Genomic DNA, 20,624 nt, shown 5'->3' with positions numbered 1-20,624 from the left:
TTTCTTAAAGCTTAGGGCTTAAATCATCTATTGTAGACTGAGACTAATCACAATCGCGTATTCTACTCGTACTTGACCGTGATTGGTCAATTTCTTAAAGCTTAGGGCTTAAATCATCTATTGTAGACTGGGACTAAGCCGTAAGAAATTAAGGCTGGGTCTACATTGGATGTCGTAAGTCGTGTCGGAAGAAATTGACTAATCACAGTTCATTATTCTTTGACCGTAAGGAGAATAATGAACTGTGATTGGTCAATTTCTTCCGACACGACTTACGACATCCAATGTAGACCCAGCCTAATCAGCGTTGACTTATAACTAGTCTACGACCCTTGCGACGCTAAGATGCGACTAATGTAGAACCGGCCTAATGCATGGTCTACAATGCGAGTCGCATAGTCGTAGTCGTAAGAATAATCGACTGCGATTGGTCAATTTCGTCAGACACATAAGAATTGACCAATCATAGTCGACTATTCTTACGATTACGACTTTACGACTTCTATGTAGACGAGGCTTAAGACTTAAAACTTAAGAATTTCAACCAATCGGAATTTTCAGCGTTGCTTAAGTTTCAAAATGGCTGCTCACGTCCTCGACAGCCACTGTACGAGAATTCTGTAACTTGCTATCGAGGTTTTTCGATAACGTTAACTAGGAACAACCAATGAAAATCTGCGTCTTTTTCGAAGATCGTCCTCGCCAATTGGCTGTCGCTAGTTAACGATACTGAAAAGCATCGATTGCAAGTTACAGAATTCCCGTACTGGTCATTTCTCTCAAGTTTTAAGTTTTACTGCTCAAGTTTTTTCGTGTGCCACGGCCCATAGGGCCGTGAAGAACAGGGGCCCGATTCTTGAATTTATTCGAACAAGAAACGTATACGAAAACCCTGCTCTGACAGAAAAGTTCAAAGTCGATTGGTTAAAGCCATGCGAATAGCCAATCAACTTGCAACTTTTCTGTAAGAGCAGAATTTTCGCATACGTTTCTCCTTCGAACATATTCAAGAATCGAGCCCCTGACCAGTGGCTGTCGAGAACATGAGCAGCCATTTTGAAACTTAAGCTACGCCGAAAATTTCGCTAGCGGTTCTGTGAATATCCACCTTATGAACACTGCCAAATCACGCGACAGTGGCGAAATCGCCATGTTTGTGGGAGGGGAGAGACGGTTTAGCTTAGCGCTTATTAGCCGTACTCCCTCTTTTCATAGTTGATGGCCAGCGCGATCCGTCGCATCCGAAGCCGAGAGCGAGTCTGCGTTGAAGTTTCCAACGGAAACGTTACTCCGTCGGTTTTCTGTCGTCGCGGGCGTCGGAACGGAAGAAGCCGGAACGATCAAGCTAGCTCCATTCAGCCGAGCAGGTAAGCGAGCCGACGGGAACGCGGGGGAGCCGCTAGGTTGTGGGGCCGCGTGAGGTTCACGGCACGCGGGCGCATGGCACGCCGCTGCCGCCGCCGCCGCGCCGGAACAAGAAGCGGGTTCCCGGCCGCGGCCGAGCCGTGTGCGGGCCGCGAACCTCGGCACGTGGTCCCGTCGGCCTGGCGTCGCCTTGGTCGCGCGCGACACGACCACCGGGCCCGTGCCGCGAAAGTGGCTCGCGCGCGCCCTTCGCTCGCCGGAAAATCTCTAACGAGCCGCTGGGCAGGAAGAGGGTTCCTCGAGCGGGGACTGCGGCGGATCGCGACGGCAGCGTCCCCGCCGCCGCAGCCATCGCCGTCGGCGCGAACGGCGAGCACGGCGACGCGGCGAGCGGCATCGCGGCCGCCGTCGCCATGGGGCGATCTTTCCTCCGTGCCTGTCGCGAAAAAAGCGTAGCGCGCGCGGCGTCGCTCTCCGGTGCCATGTTCGCGCCGCGGCGCGGCGTACGTGCGGCACGTATGCATGCGTGCGTACGCATGCACGCGCGCACACACGCACACACAGCCATACACACCGAAGGCGCGAAATGGACGGGTCGGCGGGCGAAGGGGGGTGGGCACGGGAGGAGAGAGAGCGCGCGCGAGAGCGGATCGGAGAGGCCAGCCACGTTGTACGGCGTGCCGCGGGACCGGAGAGGAGTATCGTCGAGCGAGGAGAACACGGTAAAGCCCGCGGATAGCGGACCCGATATACCCCGTCGTCCGCGTCGCGCGCGCGCCACGGCGACGGGACGCGACGTCGCGTCCCGTCGCGCTCGCGCGGAACGACGCCGCGTTCGCCGCCGACCTCGTGCACGCGCCTCGGCGGCCGCTCTCTCGCCCGCCCGCCATTGCCGCGACGGCCCCGCGGGCAGGCCCTCGCGGCGAGGCGCGCGTGGAGCACGTGCTCGGCGTTTCTCGTTCCCTCGCGGCCCCGTGGCTCGCGCGCGCTAATCGAACGGCGAGGCCGGGCCGGAAAGGTGCCATTTTATTAGTGTCCCGCGCTCGGCCGGGGTCGCGTGTGCCCGCGCGCCGCCGCTTCGATCGCTCCGATCCGGCCGGCGCCATGCGGCGCGACGGTGCAGCGGCGCGCGGTTCCCCCCGGTTCGGTCCGGTCCGGCCCGGCCCGGCCGGCCGCTTCCTGCCTGCGCGCGAACCCCGGCGCGAACTCGTCATCGCCCGCGCCTCGTGATCCGCCCCGCGGGTTGAGCGCGCTCCGCCGTGTCGCGACCCCGCGAGCCTCTTTGGCGCCGCCGCGCGGCGTTCAGGGGACATTCGTGTCGGCGCGCGCGCGCACCGGACGCGCGGTCGGACGCGGTAGATTGTCCGCCGCGGCGGCGAGTACACGGGTGTGTAGGTTACTCGAGATCCCCCGGCCCTTCGTTCCACGTTCCGCGGAATTGCGTAGTCGAAATGCGCGGTGACTAGGTGGTTTCCCCCCCGAGCTTGATAAGCGCCCCAGCTCCGGAGCTCGCCGCGAGGCAGCGCGCGATTTCCCCCCTCGCGATTTATTTGTATGGCTGTAATGCAATTATGCTGATTTGCCGAGGACGTAGCGCAGCATATGCCCGCGACGCGGGCACGCAACGTGCGAAAGAGCGTGCGATAAACGAGGGATCGGCGTTACATAAATTTTAACGATAAGGAAACTGTGCGGACAAAGGTTCGGGCCCGGTCTACGGGTGAGTTTTCTTTCCGAGAGACAAGGGACCGACGTGCGGATCACTGTAGACCAGACTTCGAGATACTCCGTGCAATGTAACGATATATATATATGTGTGTGTGTGTACATAGGTACGTCTGTATAATTGCAGATCTAAAACGAAACCATGAGTTCAAGCGCGTGTTACAAATGTAACCGTATGGGCCACTTTGCGCGGGAGTGCCCACAGGGCGGCGGCGGAGGAAGGGGAGATCGTGGCCGCGACAGGGACGGCGGTTTCGGACGTGGCCGAGAGAAGTGCTTCAAATGCAACCAGTTCGGACATTTCGCGCGCGAGTGCAAGGAGGATCAGGATCTTTGCTATCGCTGCAATGGCGTGGGTCACATTGCGAAAGACTGTCAGCAGGTTAGTATTGGGGCCTGCTGATCGGGGGTGCCACTTCGCCTCGGGCGCTCCTGCAAGATCCCGGGGAGACTTGAATTGGAAACAGATTGGTTCTTGTGTGTCGACAGGGACCGGAGTTGAGTTGTTACAATTGCAACAAGACTGGTCATATGGCCCGCAGCTGCCCGGAGGGCGGCAATGATTCCGGCCGCTTTGCGATGCAGAGCTGCTACAACTGCAACAAGACGGGCCACATCGCTCGCAATTGCACCGAGGCCGGTGGCAAGACTTGTTACATTTGCGGCAAGACTGGTCACATAAGCCGTGAATGCGACCAGGACGACAGGAAGTAGGAGATAACCGGAATCCGTGCCGCTCGCTTAACGATTACGATAAGCAGTTTACCGTCGCGCGTGCCGCTACAGGAGGTGGTAGCTAGGTAGGGATGTGCGGACATATATCTCGTTGACGCGTACAATCCGCAGAGACGTATGGCTGCGCCGTCGTCGGCGTCGTTGACAGCGCCAATGTGGCGTTGTCCGCCTCGTCGATGTCGTCATTGCCATTAAAGTCGTCCTCGCCGTCGTCGTCGTCATCGTCATAGGGTAACATTTCGCTTTTCGCGCGACAAACTTTTCCCGCGCGTCGATCGGCCGCGAGAGGGTTCTCATCCTACGTAACACGTCTGACATTTACATTTACACATCGGTAATACGCATACAGACGCACATATACACGGGCACACACACATCCATGCTCCGCATACGTACACAACGACAAGCTTAAGGAAATCTGTCGCGCGACGAACGAAATGGTACCCGTAATCGTACGAATTTCATCTCTCCATGCTCCCAGCTCTCGGAGGCCAGCCAGTTTCCCCCAAACACTCCTCGTCCTTATTCCTAATCTCCTTCCCCTCTCTGCCCACCGTTGTTCTCTTCGCAAGGATTTTTTCTTTTCTTAACGATGTCTTTAAGTTTTTATCGCTGTTACACATCGACACCTACATACACGTACATTTTCTACTACGTGTGAATGAGAGCAAGGTTCATCCTACGAGTAACACGTCTGACATTTACATTTACACGTATGTCACACACACAAATACACACACACACACACCACACACGGCACATGTACACGGACATACACATCCATATCCCACACACATACATACACAACCTATGTAATAATATTATAAACATTCTATTGAATTAGAGTAGAGACATGAATCCTCTGTCCCCTGACTTTCGAATCGTCTTGTACGCGCATTGTTTTCCGATGCAAGATGTATGGATTATCGGGAAGCTCACGCGTAGCCTCGCCGAGGATTTGGCGCGCGTCCTGGTGGTTTTGCTGAGGTATAAATGAACAATACGATGAACATGGTGAAAGAATCTACGCGCACTTGCGCCAAGGTACAAATGTAAATGTAAGCAAGACTCCACGCGCACCCTCGACGGCTCTCGCATTTGTACGAATAAAGCAAATTTTACAAAAACGACTGCTATAATTGAAGAATAACAAAAGAAAAAAAACGGGGGGGCCACCCGTTGATAGAGAGGTACGTCTTCGCCATTGACGCGGACGCGATGGATAGCTTAATTAGCAGCAACGATGCTCGTCCAAGTGGTAAGCTGTGGCTAGAGGTCTTGGGACAATTACTGGTATCTTCTTATCATCTCGATGTAAAAGGCGCGATTTCTGCAGCCCAGCATTTCTAACAAATCTTTATTTATATTCCATGTCACGGGACCAAGTCCCAATAAATATTTTTGACATGTACAATCATGTGTAACTGTGTTCATACTTCGAACTTTAAGTATCGGCATTTTGCAGTGGGCAAAGTAGAAAGATGCTGTGCAAAAAGAGAATAAACTAGGCACTCCCTTCATCTTGATCATAAACGTTGCTATTGCTATTTGTGTTGGAAAAATATTTCTCTATTAAACTGTGTGGATTGGATCATTTTCGTTATATTGCTTTCGTTCGGCACCAACACTCCGGGATTGCCGCAGACCAACTTGTCATAGCTGCTAAGCACGCAGGTGGAAGACGCCGAGTGCTTGCAGACGATCACTATGTAATTAAACTATCCATCACGAACGGATTCACAAACGGGTGACAAGACACGGGCTCACGTCGCACCACTTTTCGCATCCACGCATCTTGTATTCTCCGGTCCTCCCTCTCGAACTCTCTAGCCGACACTCATAAATCGTCAAATGAAGGAAAGAAGGAAAGAAAAGAATTCGCGAACGCGGGAAAATGGGAAAAAAAAGTATGCGAGAACACATGCCGGCCCTGACTGCATAAAAATAAGGTTTAGTAACGCTAATTTTTAATATGTAAGGATGTAATGAGGATCTCACCGAGCTGTTACTGTGCGTCACTTTTGCGTTCTCTTGTTTTCTTTTCCGTTTTCTTTTTTCTTTTTTTTTTTATATACATATATATACCGAGCTCTATATGCCATCTAGTTTTCGTAAATAGGTACGGACAAAAAGCGAAGTGTAGTTGTAGGATTGTCAGTGTTTACAGGTTTATATGCGATTGTACCCATACCCTCGGACCTCGATGAAGTAGGGCGAAAGAGCGAGAGAAGACGTGCACGTTTTCTACGGATTTTTGCTGAACGTATAAGGGAAAAGATGTGCGCTGCGATTAATACCAGTAAGACACGTTCAAAATGGTCGCTACATCGATGTATGTATATATACATATAAACACATGGTGGTCTGTACAAGTTGGCACATTTTGTACGTACAATCATAATTGTTAACGACGAGACCATAGGATCCATATTGTTCATACATTGTCGCCGGGATGATGGGCCCGCGATGAAAGGGGGAGCCCACAGGAGAAAGTGTACCAACCTTACTATATCCTTACATGTTGCTGAAAATACTTCGTTACTAGGTATATGTATATATATATGCGCATGTGTGTATACATATATTTATGCATGTGTGCAGGAGCTGTATTTTGTACTGTAAAAAGCTAGTTTATACTCTGGTCGTTGCTGGGGAATAATTCCAATGGTGCGTTTCATGCTTTGTATTTCCAGGAGAAAAATTATATTTTTCATGTGTAGAGTATAATCCCGAGGTCGATACTCTTCTCTATTTTTTTTTTGTTTCTTAAGCCGGCGTCACGTGACGTATGATTTTCTGCATGGAGCCACCGGACAAAGCTGATTGTTCTGATCAGCTGTGTCACAGTTGTGGTCAGAAAGGTTGTCTGACGTTTTATAATAAGTTTCGGAAATACAAAATATATCGTGCAATATATTGTAGCCTCTGCTCGCGCGATGTGCTGCAACGCATTATTAGAGCGAAGGAGTGTGTACGAATATCTGTGCAACGATACGAATATTCCGAAAACCTATTGTAAGAATTTGGACGACCTGTCCGACCGTGACCGTGCATGCGTCTGTCAAATGTTACAGTAGGGACAAACGATACAACTTCTATACTTGAATGAAATTTATAGTTTTTAGTAACTTTTAAGAATTTTTCCAACGCCGTAGATCCACTGTTCACTAAAGTACATTGGTTATAATTTATATTGAATAACACATTGACACGGAATGAAAATTGCGTACAGTGAAATGATCGCGAAACTATTTTCAAGAAAATAATGCATAGCATATTAGCGTATAGCTAATGCTGCGAAACAGAAAATCGTACGTCGTGCGGCGCCCCCGGCTTTACTCATAAGTTGTAAGGACGAAAATTTTTGTTGAGCGCGGTCGAAGGAAACCGTAGATTCTGTGTAGAAACTTGATGAGAGAAAAATCTGTTAATTCCCCGCTGCGTATGGAGGGGACGACCACTTAGGCTCGACGCGAGTACAAAGTGAGATTTGTTTTATAAACGAAGAAAGGGTGAGAATACGAGCGCGCAGTATTTCATGAAGTAAAACGCAACGCGAACAACGCAATTAGGATAAGATGCGATTAGAATTCCGATTACTTTTTTTTTTTTAAACACCCGGACCACGTTCACGCCCGAGTAGCAGCAGCACGACACGCAGCATCAATTCGATCAACTCCGGATGGCGAGTCTTTGTTCAAGCGTCCCGAAGGGCGAGTCGCGCGAACGTCGCGCCCCAAGGGGCGACCTGCCCCTGGACGCGCGACGTCCGCGCGGCCCGTGCACCTTGCGGACTTCCGTGGTTCTACCAGCAGCGACAATTGTGTATTAACGTTCAGAAGCCAGGCGTGCCTGACTGTCTCGGTGGAAGAAAGAGCCCGGGCCGTCCGCCGTCCCGTCGCCGGGGCGGCGGCGCCACCCGGGAGTGTTTCTTATAGTAACCCAGGTGTCCTGTAACAATTTTATACACTTAACACACTGTTCGGGACTTAAAAGATGCCGGATCTCATTGCGTAGTTTCGGTGTGCTAGTGCTCACGACGAGATTTGGAGAGGATCAAACAAATTGTACTTCGCTGTATTGGACCTTCGCGGGCCTCTGGCGCCACCGATGCACGGACGCACCGTCGGACCAAGTAATTCGGGCAACGCGATGTGCCTGGACGGACGTTCGAGGGTGCTCGGGGCCTTCACGTTCGAACCTTTGCATGTTTTACTTATTCCTTGGCTAGATACGACGGAATTTAATTTTTGCTTTCATTCCTGTATCGGAAGGATAAATCGAGTCCCGGGCTCTCGAGACCGGCTGCCCCGGTACCTCGGACGTCGCTAGACTCTTCTCAAACGTCTCTTTTGTACCGTCTGGCTGGGAATAATTCGAGTACGCGTCACACGTGAGAGCAACGGTGTCTGGATAGATACGGCCAATTCCCTCCGCGACATGGTCTACGTGGTTCGCTGGCACCAAAGGTCCGAACGAGCATACGAATAATTATTATAAAGAATAAATAAAAAAAAAACGAGTGCGATTAGGGCACCTGCGCTTTTGTCTCTGCTACAAGACTTACGTACGAATATTGTAAAGAATACGACTGTTACAGTATATGAATCTAATTCGACCGGCGGTGCACGCCGGGTCCACGGCTCGACTTATATATTAAACTAATCTATTAATACTTAAAAAAAAAAAGAATAAGAAACGAGAGAGAAAGAGAGTGAGAGAGAAGAAGGAAAGAAGAAGGAAGAAGACAAGGAGGATGAAGAGGAAGAAGAGAAAAAAATAAGCTACAAAGTAATAAAAGGATTATGGAGTATTCGAAGTTATGTTTTTAAACTGAATTTTTGAAATAGAATGTGTACGGAGAGGCAAAGGAATGGTCTTCTCTTTTCCTCCCGTTTGCGTTCCGAGATTCCACCCTTGGGGGATTCCACCGAGCTAACGGTTGCGCCGAGAGTAGCCCCGGATATTTATCTGTTCACGGTCAAGTATTCTAATAAGTTTCTCGCGGTGTACGCGAAAAACGACTTGGCCGGAACGAAACCTCGAGTTGAAGCCGAGCTACCCCTAAGCTGCTCCAGCATCGGCCTCGCTGGTGGAGTTCATGGACGAGGACGGCATTGGAGCCGCTAGTTTAACGGTAACGCTTTGTCCTTCTAGGACTGGTCGAGCTGTCGCTTCTCCTTTCTTTCAGAAAAGATGGAAGGAGAAGCGCTTGGAAGCATTTGCAGCGGTGGCTTGACCGCAACCTAGGGCTTCATGATTAGTGCTTACATTTGAGGTCCGGTTTCACCGACGTTGCTTGGCTTAAGCTTGGCTTGATTCGTCCTTTGTCTCTTTCCAACTGTTGCTTTAGAAGAGACAACGAATTAAGCTGAGCTTAAAGTCAAGCAACGTCGGTGAAACCGGACCTGAGACTGTCTCAAGTACACAGACAGGCAGGAACGTCCGGCAATTTCTATAAAGCATTCCATGATCGTAGAAATGTCCTGGCATTCCTGCATGTAAGATGGTACGGTCGGACACTGCCGTGTCTCGTGATAAACTATTCTGCAGAAGCGCGTTGGTCAAACAACGTTGGTGACGCCGGACCTCGAGTACGCGGACAGACAGGAATGCCTGGGCGTTTCCACGATCGTAGAATACTTTATGGAAATGGCCAGACGTTCCTGCCTGCCTGTCCGTGTGCTTGCGGCAGCTTGGGTCTGGTTTAACCAACGCGCCTCTGCGGACTGGTTTATGCCGTCTTACATTGCGAACAGACGGGCGGGAATGCCTGGACATTTCTACGATCGGGGAATGCACGATACAAATGGCCAGACGTTCACGCTGTAAACCACTTTGGCAGAGGTGCGTTGGCGTCTCGGGGCGAGAGACAGCCTCGAGACAAACTGCGAATGCTCCGCTCCACGGATTTCTCCGGGCCGCCAAATTAATTAACGCCTCGTGATTTCAGCGGGGACGACGTGCACGCGTACGCGGCGTAGAACGGTGCCCCTCGTCGACGAGGATTGCGTAATCGTGCGCGGCCAGCGCACGCGTGCTACCGGATTGGATCCGCACGCGTTCGGCGTGTCGTCGCGGACGCCCGGATGGCCTCGCCGGGGATTGATCGACCGACTGCTAATTGGCCACGTCTCGCGCGTCGAAAAATTCCTGGCGGAGAAAGCTCCGAAATAGCGCGCGCCGCCACGCAACGATCGCCCCGCGATACGCGATTCCAGATTATTCAATCCGACGACGCCGCGGACTGAATCGCCAAGTTCTTTCTCCGAGCGAGAGGAGGAAGCTATAGAGTGGCGTCAGTCCCGGCGCGAACCGGGTAGATCGCCGTGGCCGCTCGCCGAGGCCCCCGAGCTCCGCGGTCTCGCCGTTTGCCATTTCTTTTCCAACTGCGCATCACACGGTTTCATCGCCGGACGGCTCGTGAATGCGCGCTCATGAATGAGCGGGTGTAGAAAGAAACGGGTTGAATGGATGATCGAGCGGGTCTAGCGTTGCCCATGGAAGAAATGTATAAATAACCGCGGTGGCGTCGAGAGTGCACGCGAACGCCGGCGTCCACGTGTCGAGACACGGAGCGAGCAGCCCGTCGTCAGGTGCGAGGCGGCGAGGAGAGTCCCTTTATCAACGCGGGTGAAGGAGAGAGGGGGGGGGGGGAGGAGGAATCAGGTGGCCTCTGGCGCTGGCGCTGGACGAGCGGAACGTCGAAACGCGCCGTGAGCCAGAACCGCGGAACGCGCATCCGGTTGTCGCGTGATCCCGCCCGCCCGCGCCCCGTGGCCGAATCGTCGTCGTCGTCGCGTCTGTCAAAATCGGCTACTCCGGCCTCGGAGTGCCGCTCGCGGAGTGACGGCCAGCGACGGTGGTTCTCGCGCCACAGGTAGGATGTGAGAAGCCAGGGGGGAACCAGGGAGGAGGAGCCGCCGCGCGCGCGTCGTCGAAGACCGGAGGTAACGAGGAGGAGAGTAAAGGAAGGAAAGGCAGAGAGAGAGAGAGAGAGAGAGAGAGGAAGAAAGAGGCGAAGATCGGCCGATCGCGAGGGCGAAGGATGCGTTTGCGCTCGGGCCGCGAAACCACGGCGACCGGCGTCCACTCGTTTCACTCGCGATAACGACGAGGTGCTGGAGGCGGTGTAGAGGGTGACGCAGGAGGAGGAAGCGGGAGCGACACGAGGAGCAGCAACACCAGCGGCGTCGCCGTCGCCGTCACCGTCACCGTCGACGTCGCCGTCATCGCGCGGACCGCAGCAATGGCCGCCACCGTCGACGGGGCCGGGCTCGAGGAGCTGAGGACCGAGATCGAGCGCCTGTCGCGCGAGCTCGACCTGGCCTCCACCGAGAAGATACAGTCGGCGCAGTACGGGCTCGCGCTGCTCGAGGAGAAGTCGGGCCTGCAGCAGCGGTGCAACGACCTCGAGTCGCTCTACGAGAACACCAAGCACGAGCTGGAGATCACGCAGGAGGTTAGCGCCCGAGCCCGGGGAGACTGTCCGCGCACGTGACGCTTCGGCCCGTTCCGGGCGATCCGCGCCTACGAATCGTCGACTATGTGTACTTTTGTAGCTAATAGTGGCGGCGTTTCGAAAACAAAATAGTTTTAGGCCTTTAAACCCCTGCGCCGGAAGCAGCTCCGATACTGGAGATGTCAATTATTCGTTCGACGATTCGTTATGAAAGTTGTCCAACGGCAAATGTGTCATTGCCATGCCTAGGCGATATCTGTGCACCATCGGAAAAGATCTTTTGCACACAGATACGAATTGAGGTGCGATGTGGGCACAGCAGTGCAAGCGCTGTTCTTACCTGGGGGCTCAATTCTGCACCTTTCAACATAGTGAAAACAGTAAAAGCTTCTCCTTCTAGGGGAACAGTTAGAGAGAGACGGAGCTGCTCACTCTTAGCATTTTCACTACAGTGTAAAATACAGAACTGACCCACTGAACCTAAAGTTAAACAGGTGGCATTCAACAGTTGACGTTCGCTAACTTAATCTTTACTTGCGCTACATTCGACCCAGAGTTATGGGCTTTCATCGGGTGCTTACTTTAGATCAGGTCGCGAAATGCGGTGTAAACCAGGTCAATATCGATATTATTCGCGAGATCGGCTCTTGTACTATGGCTGAGTTCTACTCTGTATTTTGGACGGGGCTGGGAAAGTTACTTTATAAAAGCATCTAGTTACAGTTAGTTTTTTTTCGCTAAAAATACACCAAACGTCGCTCAACTTTAATCTTACAATAAGTTTAACTCGCGTCTCTTTCTAAAGTAACAGTTGGACAGATACAAAGAGCGAAGTGAGCTAAGCTTAAAGCAGGGTTGGGAAAGTCACTTTATAAAAGTATCTCGTTACAGTTACAGTTTCTTCGCTGAAAATGTAACGAGTTACAGTCACAAGTTACCAATTCTGAAAAGTAACGCGTTACAGTTACTCAAGGAGTAACGAATCGTTACTTTGCAGTTACTTTCTTGCAATGGAAATAAAACTATCTGCATTTGAATTGTAAAGCGTCGACAAAAGCGTGATATGTGCAACTGCAAGGCTTAATGCAATTTGCGAGGGTTTAAAAAATATATAAAGTAACTATTAAGTTAGTTAATAATTACTGAGAAATTGTAACTGAGTTAAGTTACAGTTATAGACGAAGAAAACGTAATGAAGTTAGAGTCACCAAAAAGAAGTAACTGTAACTTCGTTGCAAGTAACGAGTTGCTTCCCAACCCTGATTTTGGACCACGTCATTTGGTACTTGCGAAAAGGAGTCTTTAGGGCGATGAGATCTGTGCTAAGTGTCGCTCTAATGACATACTTTCCGAGTGTAAAAATGACGCGTTTGTCACCTGGAGCAGATCTGATGACGAACGAATGAAATGGCATATTTAGAAAGTCGGGACTGTCGCCGGAGGTTTGAGAATCTAAAACTACTTTTTCGTTTAGTAGAGAAAAGTCCTCTATTATGAGATTGGTTTCTAGTGTGAAATAGCAGGTTTTCAACACCCAAATTCAATCGCAAATCTTTCTTCGCAACGATCGCACGGTCCAACGATGAATTTTCCACTGAACAGATTTTGCTCCAAGGATGCTATTAGCTTAACAGAAACCCCGCTATCCCATATTAGGATCTTATGTCATAACAGGAGACTTCTCTGCCGTTATTAGCTATAAAATCACGTATAATTGATCTTCAGGCCCTCATGAAATAGACAAAGTTCTTTATTCCGCTTTCTCTCTTTCGCGACACTTTGATTGGCAGCGTTAATGTGTAACGATAGAAATGAGGCGTGGGTGACTTTTTACTCCCACAAGGTAAACAGACTTTGAAATGAATACGCCGATCCTTTTTCTGGGAGTGGAACAGGTGGGAGGACGGGTGGTGTCAACCGTAGCAATTTGACTGCGGGAGAATGTAGAGTGATTCATTTCGGTGCGCCTGCCTTCGGCCAATCAATGTGTAGATATCTATATTTAGTCATCTGACCGGGGACATGGCGTCCATGAGAAAATATGTCCTTGTATTATATGTAATTCAAAGAGAGCAAATTCTTTTCTCTAGAAAGTCTTGTGTGCAACCGTTTCTTATCGCTGCGCGCGTTACGTAAACACGATTCTCGCGCGAAAAAAAAAATGTATATTTATTCCTGGCGGCGAATTAATTGCATATTTTACCTTAGGCGCTAGCAAAGTTCCAGACAACCACGAAAATAACAGCGAAGAGCGGCATCGAGCAAGAGGAGAGTCTTCTCAACGAGAGCGCCGCGCGGGAAACGTCTCTGCAATCGCAGATCATCGAATTGGAAAGCGAAACAAAACAGGTTCGTGCCGAGTTGGTCGCAATTGTCGACTCGCGCGAAACGTGGGGCGCGTCTTGACGCTTTGCGAATTTGTTTTCAGCTGCGACATGAGCTGGAGCGAGTGCAGGCGGAGCGCGATCACGCGCTGCAGGAGCGCGAGGAGGTCGGGAAGGACCATCAGCAGGCGGAGACGGAGCGCAAGTCGTTACGGACGGAATTACGGGAGTGCAGATTCCGCGAGACTCGCCTGCTCCAGGATTACTCCGAGCTGGAGGACGAGAACATCTCGTTGCAGAAGCAGGTGTCCGGTTTGCGGTCCAGTCAGGTGGAGTTCGAGGGCGCCAAGCACGAGATCCGACGGCTCACCGAGGAGGTCGAGCTGCTCAACAGCCAGGTGGAGGAGCTGACGAACCTGAAGAAGATAGCGGAGAAGCAGATGGAGGAGGCGTTGGAGTCGCTGCAGGCCGAACGCGAGGCCAAGTACGCTCTGAAGAAGGAACTGGATCAGAGGATCAACAGCGAGTCGATCTACAACCTCAGCAATCTGGCGCTCTCTATCCGCGGCATCACGGAGGATCAGACGATATGCAGCGACGGCGAGGACGACTCGCCCGCGCTTCGTAGAATCGAGGCGGACCTGAAGACGCAAGAGCCGGGCACGTCCGCGGCCGACAAGCAGGTAGACTTGTTCTCCGAGATTCATCTCAACGAACTCAAGAAACTGGAGAAGCAGCTGGAGCTCGCGGAGACCGAGAAGGCACATCTGACGCAGAATCTGCGCGAGTCGCAGTACGCGGTCGAGAAGAGCCAGACGGAATTGCAATCGTTCGTTGCGCGAATCGTGCAGCTGGCAGCGCATGTGCAATCGCTACACCATCTTCACTCGAAATTGCCGGAAAAGCAGAGCGAAGAGACGACATTAGACAAACTCAATCAGGTACGCGGATGTATTTCGAATTAAAATAGACAATACAATATTCAAATGTTTGCTGGGTTACTTTGTGCTTGAAATATGCTAATGACGCTATTGTTTTCACAGGCCGTTGTGCAATATCATCAGTGGAGCACCATGTCCGCTCGCGAGATTAATCAGTTGCAGAAAGACCTGTCCGAATTGGAGAACGGCTTAACCGTCTCCGACTCCACGCAGCAGTTGCGAACGGAGCTGACGAATCTGAGGAATAAGGTATACGTTTACTCGTGTCTCGCTACGATTTCCCTAAGATTTACTCGCAACAGTTATTGCAAAGCTTGCAGACGAAGGGCTAAAGTGTAAGTTAAAGAAATAGATTATTATAAGATATAGAGAAAGATGAGAAAGAGCAAGAGTGTTGCTAGTGGCAAGAGTATAAGTGTATGCGATACTGGCGCAATTGTCGCGCGAGAGACGACAGACTTTGAACAGAAATTGTGGCGTTTCAGATACCCGAGTCAGAGAAGAGCCTTCGAGAAAAGGTTGGGTTAAGTGTGGTCCCTTTGACGTATTTACCATAGATATTTTAATAACAATTTGTCTTGTTGGCTCCTCTAATGATCCGTACAGTGGTACTCGCTTCTCAGTGTCCTAACAACCCACACATCGCTTCCAGTCTATGATATACTTCTTCATATATTTAACCGTACACGTTTTCGAAGCTACTGACGAATTCACTCCATTAAACGTAGATCCACGTGTGATGATATTCTTAATCCTCTCTGAGCGCCGTAGAGATACATCACTCATGTTTTTTTTTCACACATGGATCGCAGCATCGAACGCATTTTTCAACGACTGTCACTATCGAATGCTCGAAAGAGACGACGTACGGATCGTAATACGCTATGCAACGTGGCTTCTAAGACAGAATGCGCTTAGGAACGAGAAGTCAAGGTCGATCACTTTCTTTCTATCTAAATTTCGTGCGTTATCTAACGTAGCATGTCGAACGGAGCCCGCCGAGCCTGTTTTGCACGATGCTCGAAGAAAGAGATTCATCCACAACCTGTGAATTTTTCATAAAATCTCCGCGCTGCACTCGCGCGAAACCACGAACTGCGGAATCCTAAAACCACTATCCAGTTACTTGATACGTACTGTTCCGCAAACTCATCTCACGAACGAATTTTCGACAAACACGCGGCATCAGGCAAAACGTACCTAACGCATTTACTGCGATCTGGTATCGCGTTCTCGCTTTCAGCGTGCCTAATATCCCCCTCCTTCGTTTCAGCTCCTGGACACGGAACAGAGGAGCATGCAGCTCGAGTCGGACGTGTCCACGCTGTCGAAGCTCACCGCGGAAGCGGGCGGTTTCCTGGATTCCGCTCAGAACGACCTGCAGAATCTCTCCGACGAGCTCGCGCAGCTCTATCATCACGTGTGCACCGTTAACGGCGAGACGCCCTCGCGAGTGGTGCTGGACCACGAGAAGTCGGAGATCGTGCCCGAGCAGGAGGAGGAGAACGGCAAGATGGATTGGTGCCGAACTCTCTTCAAGACCGACATCAAGATCAAGGATCTCGAGAGCCTCAGCAAAGCGAAGGAAATCGCGAAACACATAGAGACCGCGATGGACCAAATAAAGCACCTTAGAAACGCCGTGGAACACACGATCGAACTGTCCAAAGTCAAGGGAATGCAATCCAATATTTGCAACGTTTGCAAGGGTGAGTGTGTTCCCGTAAAAAGAAAGCTCGTGTTTATCTTACAATATATGTACACGATTGAATTTTGTTGACGAGTAATTTTTCTAATTTTAACTCAATCCTTTCAGCCTCCGTCAATGAGAACAAGGGGGATGTGACGGACCTCCAGGAGCAGGTTATCAGATTAAAGGCCTTGCTGTCTGCTAAGCGAGAGCAGATTGCCACGTTGAGGACAGTGCTTAAATCAAACAAGAACACGGCGGAAGTAGCGCTAACGAATCTGAAGAGCAAATACGAGAACGAGAAGAGCATCGTTAACGAGACGATGCTCAAGCTCAGGAATGAGCTTAGAATGTTGAAGGAGAACGCCGCGACATTCTCGAGTGAGTGTTTCACTTTTGTATTCCTTCTTGCTCTTTCCACACGATTAGACGTCTTTAACTTAACTTAACTTAACTTAAGGACTACAGAAAAAAAAACAAATTAAGATGTAATTATAGTAGACGATTTTTTGCCCTGTGAATCTTTACTAAACCCCCTCCTTCTCTGCCCGTTTTTCAAGATACTTTTACAAACCCTGCAATTAGTGAAATTCAATAATATAACTCTTCTTTTTCTATTTTGTCCTACTAACACGCGCCTACTAATATCGATTAAAATTTGGTCTTTAGCAGTTTTAATGAACGCTCTGGTGTTAATACTGTGGGGTACCGCGGTTGACTATTCGAACTCTCTGATTGTCTGCCATAACTACTGTGTTACATAAAAGTCATCGCAAACGCGTATACCTCCATGTAACATTTCTCTCCTAAGAGCGACTAGTCGAGCATTTTCACGCGCTCATTTCGGAACGCGGTACAGTTAAACTGCCTGTGATGTATCTGGTTTTTGGTTGATGCATTTTTCCCATCTGCCATAATTTTTATATACGAGTAAAGGCGTGCGTCCACGATGCTGGAACTTGGTCCAAGTTCTAGCATCGTGGACACAGGCTTTAAGGGTGCCTTTCGTTCCATCGAAGCCTAGCTTCCGCTTCCAATCTCTTCCGCTAGGGAATTCCATTACGCTTCCAATTCCACCGTCTCCTCTCATTCGCTTGTCTCTACATTGTGTTAAACCCCCGCTAACCGTGCGCTGTTCAGGTCTGCGTGCAATGTTCGCTGCACGCTGCGAGGAGTACGTGACGCAAGTGGACGAGCTTCAGCGGCAGCTCACCGTGGCGGAGGACGACCGGAAGACGCTGAACCAGCTGCTGCGCCTGGCGGTGCAGCAGAAGCTCGGCCTCACCATGAAGCTGGAGGAGCTCGAGGTCGACCGGGAGCTGCGCAACACCAGGAGACACGCCGCCGGCGCGAACGGACGCGGTAGGCCGCGACTGTCGCAACAGACGAACCGTCCCCACTTAGGCAGAGATTTCTTCTAGAAAATGATGAAGATGTGGAGTAAAATATTCTGAAGAGAAGCGAGGATTTTGAGAACCTTTTCGAATTTTTCTACTGCTCGTTACCGAGCCCGCTCACGCGGGCCCGGAAGACCCTAGTGAGTATACAATTGAACTTCTTCGTTAGAGAGGAACGTCCGCGGTCTCGTTATCCACAAATAACCGTTTCGTCGCGTCGAATGCCGCGGCGCGTATTTTTACAAAAACAAAAGAAACACACAAAGGGATGGACGGGACGCGCTGGGGAAAGATGAAAAGGAAAGAGGGGAAACGACGACGCCGTCCTCACTGATACCGGGGGAGAATCGCGCTCGGGTGAACGGGGTGGGGAAGGGGGGGGGGAGAGTAAAGGGCTGCGTTTTGAAGGCTTCGAAATGTTCAGTTTCACGCCCCATGGATTTTGCTCCATATCATAGAGTCTCTTCGGGGAGCTCTGCCTTGTGTTACCACTATTGTTAATAGAGGAATTTAGGATACAGAGGAGCGCGTAAGACACGCCGTTTTCGTTGACGGCGCCCCGCGTGTCGCTACGCGCGTGTTTAATGTGAATTATACGTTCCGCGACGATGCGTCGTTAGCCGCGTCAAACTGTTAAGTGCATTAAATTAGCGCGAGCGTTCCATCGATACATATATATATATTTATATATATATATATATTCTCGATCGGTTTTTATTAAACGGAGGAAACGCTCTGCGTTCCGTCGGCGTCGATTCGAGAGAGCTCTATTACCGCTTTAGCACGCTTATTTATTAACGCTTTACGTATTTCTAAACGATTCGAAGGATATTCCGTTGATGGTCCGCAAGCATAATAACCGCCTTCGGAACGTTGTGTCGGGCGAAAAGCGCACGTTGAAAGGTGGAACGCACGGCGGGCGGTAAAGAACGTTTTGCAGGTAGCGGAAGACTGTGGAGTTTTCACATCGCATAGAGACAATATTTAAATATCGCGCGTGACCCGTAGCGTTTATAATCAAAGTAGCGAGATGGAATGTCGTAGGCAAGTAGACTTGAGAGTTTTTAAACGGTAGCTGAATTAAAGTAGACGATGTAGGGACCCATCTTCCAAGTAGTACCACCACCTCAGGTCACCCGTCACCCGGATGCAATAGTCCACACCTCTGTGCTCACTTACTTTTTATTTTAACGACTTCTTTTCACCGCGATGAGAGAAACCGGCTTCTCAAGTCTTACGCGTGGTCGAGTCGCAGGGATATTTTGTCACGCTGCAAAGTGGAATGACTCTTTGTATCTCGGAGGGGAAACAGTATTATAGAGTGTTATACAGGGTGAGGAAAAAGTATGGAAACCCCTAAATTTGTCAAAAACTATGCACTTTAGAAACAAATGTTTGAGACAAAATTACACATCTCCTGGGAGTTTTCGTGTATACACAAATGTTTATAAAAATTGACGTACTATTGCAACAGCATATGCTTGACACCAAATCAAGTCAAACATTTGTTTCTAAAGTGCATAGTTTTCGAAAAATTTAGGGATTTGCATACTTTTTTCTCACCCTGTATATGAGAGAGACTAAGATGCGAAGAGTGCCATTTGTTTCGATGTTATAGAAAGGAATTTGATTTTAGATTTTAGAGCGGATTGCAATCCTACGCGGCACATATTCCTCTTCGAGCCGCGAAGTCGGTTGTTCCAGCGCCACCGTATTTCGCCGCTTATTTTTCATTGGAGATCGGTGTGTTTTCTCGTTGCTGTGAAATTCGCAATACCACGCGCGATACCACGTTCTTTCGTTCGCGATTTTGTTGTAGAAACGGCCTAAACGGGCTCTAGATCGTTTACGTTGACTTCTTGGCAGCTTGTTGAACCTACACCTATTGTTCACTAGAAGTTAACTATTATATTATCGTATTAATTAGATGCAGCTACGCGATGCAGGTTTTATCACTTGTTAAGTTATGTTTATTTATATTTTTATGTATGTTTTTTTCTTCTATTGTGGCAAAGCGCTTCGCAGGGCAATTTTTGACGCATAATCATCGCCGATCTCGTTCGACGGGATTTGGAAAAGGTTTGTTACAACAAAGGGACGCGCGGCGAGAGCTCTAATTGCGATTTTATTCATTACCGCTATCGTGTACTTTCGTAGGAGTGTAATTATCGTGATAAGTGTGCTCAGTGCAACTCGCAGGATGCTCTTTTACACTGACATGTTCTGCAGATACGTCACGTATCACGCACCTCTTCAGTGCTATATGAGGAGGTACTCGAAAGTTTTCAGAGAATTATCATTTTTTTTATATTCGAAGTGCATGTACAGGTAAAACGGAAACTGTAATTTCTTTGGAAGTACTTACCATGCAATGCAACAATCTTAACGCCTCTCGCGCTTCAGGAAACACTGTCTAAATTCTTTTTCCGGACTATTATAAAGGATTGCCATGAGCGAAGTGGCAGCTTAAAAGGAGACATTTTACTGACATTGGCTGCGTTCAGCAGAAGTCAGCGCTTAATAAGCGCTTTGCGCCGATTGGGTTACACTTTTAGATCTAGAAGAATAGTTATGCCTCACAATCAGCACAGATCTAAAAGTATAATGCAATCGACGCAAAGTGCTTATTAAATGCTGACTTCTGCTAAATCAAGCCATTGATAAGGTTCAACGAGAAACGCTGGCAATCCTTGACGCCATTTCAGGAGAAGAATTTAGAAAGTGTTTTTTGAAATGAAAGAGGCGCCAGGACTGTTGTATCAAGTCGCACGGAGAAGACTTCGAAGAGGATTAAAGTTTCAGATCTGTAAGTACAGTTTAAATATATTATATTTTTTTAAATAATTCCGAAAACTTTGTGGCATCCTCTCGCACACTTACAAATTGCGAAACAAATCATTCCGAGTAAAACGACCGATTATGCAATTGTTCAAAGTTTCGAAGAAGTATCGACCGTGTTAGCACTTTATGAATATTGGAGACTGT

At 49.6% G+C, this 20,624-nt stretch overlaps 2 protein-coding genes across 5 annotated transcripts; both read left to right on the top strand.

Annotated features, from left to right (window-relative positions):
* The first annotated feature begins 1,189 nt into the window (after positions 1 to 1,189).
* LOC105562909 (CCHC-type zinc finger protein CG3800) lies at positions 1,190 to 8,695 on the top strand. 3 transcript variants are annotated; one of them, XM_012014075.1, is made up of 3 exons: positions 1,190 to 1,367; positions 3,218 to 3,472; positions 3,580 to 8,695. In XM_012014075.1, exons 2-3 carry the CDS (start codon positions 3,233 to 3,235, stop codon positions 3,802 to 3,804), a joined length of 465 nt encoding a protein of 154 aa, XP_011869465.1. In that variant the 5' UTR covers positions 1,190 to 1,367; positions 3,218 to 3,232; the 3' UTR covers positions 3,805 to 8,695. The 3 variants fall into 3 exon arrangements, with proteins under 3 accessions (XP_011869465.1, XP_011869464.1, XP_011869466.1); XM_012014074.1 differs by lacking the exon at positions 1,190 to 1,367 and adding an exon at positions 1,982 to 2,087; XM_012014076.1 differs by lacking the exon at positions 1,190 to 1,367 and adding an exon at positions 2,729 to 3,085.
* Positions 8,696 to 10,579: 1,884 nt separating this feature from the next.
* Positions 10,580 to 17,981, top strand: LOC105562907 (protein bicaudal D). 2 transcript variants are annotated; one of them, XM_012014072.1, is made up of 8 exons: positions 10,580 to 11,287; positions 13,496 to 13,636; positions 13,716 to 14,552; positions 14,655 to 14,801; positions 15,038 to 15,070; positions 15,826 to 16,261; positions 16,369 to 16,623; positions 17,383 to 17,981. In XM_012014072.1, the coding sequence occupies exons 1-8, from the start codon at positions 11,075 to 11,077 to the stop codon at positions 17,661 to 17,663; spliced, it is 2,343 nt and encodes a 780-aa protein (XP_011869462.1). In that variant the 5' UTR covers positions 10,580 to 11,074; the 3' UTR covers positions 17,664 to 17,981. The 2 variants fall into 2 exon arrangements, with proteins under 2 accessions (XP_011869462.1, XP_011869463.1); XM_012014073.1 differs by lacking the exon at positions 15,038 to 15,070.
* Positions 17,982 to 20,624: the final 2,643 nt, after the last annotated feature.

Source organism: Vollenhovia emeryi, unplaced genomic scaffold (assembly GCF_000949405.1).
Source record: "Vollenhovia emeryi isolate VEMERY1.0 unplaced genomic scaffold, V.emery_V1.0 DF939182.1, whole genome shotgun sequence".
In the NCBI taxonomy this organism is placed as follows: Eukaryota; Metazoa; Arthropoda; class Insecta; order Hymenoptera; family Formicidae; genus Vollenhovia; species Vollenhovia emeryi.
This window is presented reverse-complemented; position numbering and strand designations above follow the sequence as displayed.